Source organism: Rhincodon typus, chromosome 44 (genome assembly GCF_021869965.1).
Source record: "Rhincodon typus isolate 14 chromosome 44, sRhiTyp1.1, whole genome shotgun sequence".
Lineage (NCBI taxonomy): Eukaryota > Metazoa > Chordata > Chondrichthyes > Orectolobiformes > Rhincodontidae > Rhincodon > Rhincodon typus.
In genome coordinates, this window is record NC_063375.1 from 1,050,102 (window position 1) to 1,050,792 (window position 691).

Genomic DNA, 691 nt, shown 5'->3' on the forward strand with positions numbered 1-691 from the left:
AACCCCCTCGATCAGATTCCAGTCTGTAACTCCCTCCCGGGGTATCTGTTATTCTGTTTATCAACCCCCCCGAACCCCTTGATCAGATTGTAGTCAGTGTATCAGTTTTTGCCGCCACTGAAGCTTTTGTGTGTCTGACCTCAGGTTATCCAACTGTCCAATCTCATGGTGGAGGTGTATCGATTAGAGCTGGCTCTCTGTCAGTACAGCAACATGGATGATCTGGTCACTGTTTCCTTCAGCAGAGCTGATACCGTTGGTAAAAGCTGCTCAGAAATCTGAACAATGCGCCCATCGCAGCTGGTATAAAGGGTTTAGCCACCTCTAGTATCGGAGGGTCAGTGCCGAGGGAGCGGGCGCAGTCGGAGGGTCGGCGCCGAGGGAGCGGGCGCTGTCGGAGCGTGAGGGAGCGGGCGCTGTCGGAGGGTCAGGGCCGAGGGAGCGGGCACTGTTGGACAGTGAGGAAGGTTTCTCTAAGATTACAAAGGGATCTCGATCCATTGGGTCAACGGGCCGAGGAGGGGCAGACGGAGTTTAATTCGGATAAACGCGAGGTGTCGCTAAAACAAACAAGGGGCAGGACTTGTACAGTTAAAAGTAGGGCCTTGGGGTGGTGTTGTAGAACAGAGAGACCGAGGGGGGGCTCAGGGACATAATCCTTTGAAGTTAGCGTCACAGGTAGACAGGGTGG

The 691-nt window shown here is 54.3% G+C and overlaps 1 protein-coding gene across 1 annotated transcript in view; it reads left to right on the forward strand.

Annotated features, from left to right (window-relative positions):
- The window catches only part of LOC109926451 (ubiquitin carboxyl-terminal hydrolase 11-like), a 17,064-nt gene that overhangs the window by 2,583 nt on the left and 13,790 nt on the right, over window positions 1-691 (forward strand). Inside the window, 1 exon segment of the mRNA XM_048619935.1 lies at window positions 145-259. Within this exon segment, the coding sequence (XP_048475892.1) occupies window positions 145-259 (115 nt within the window).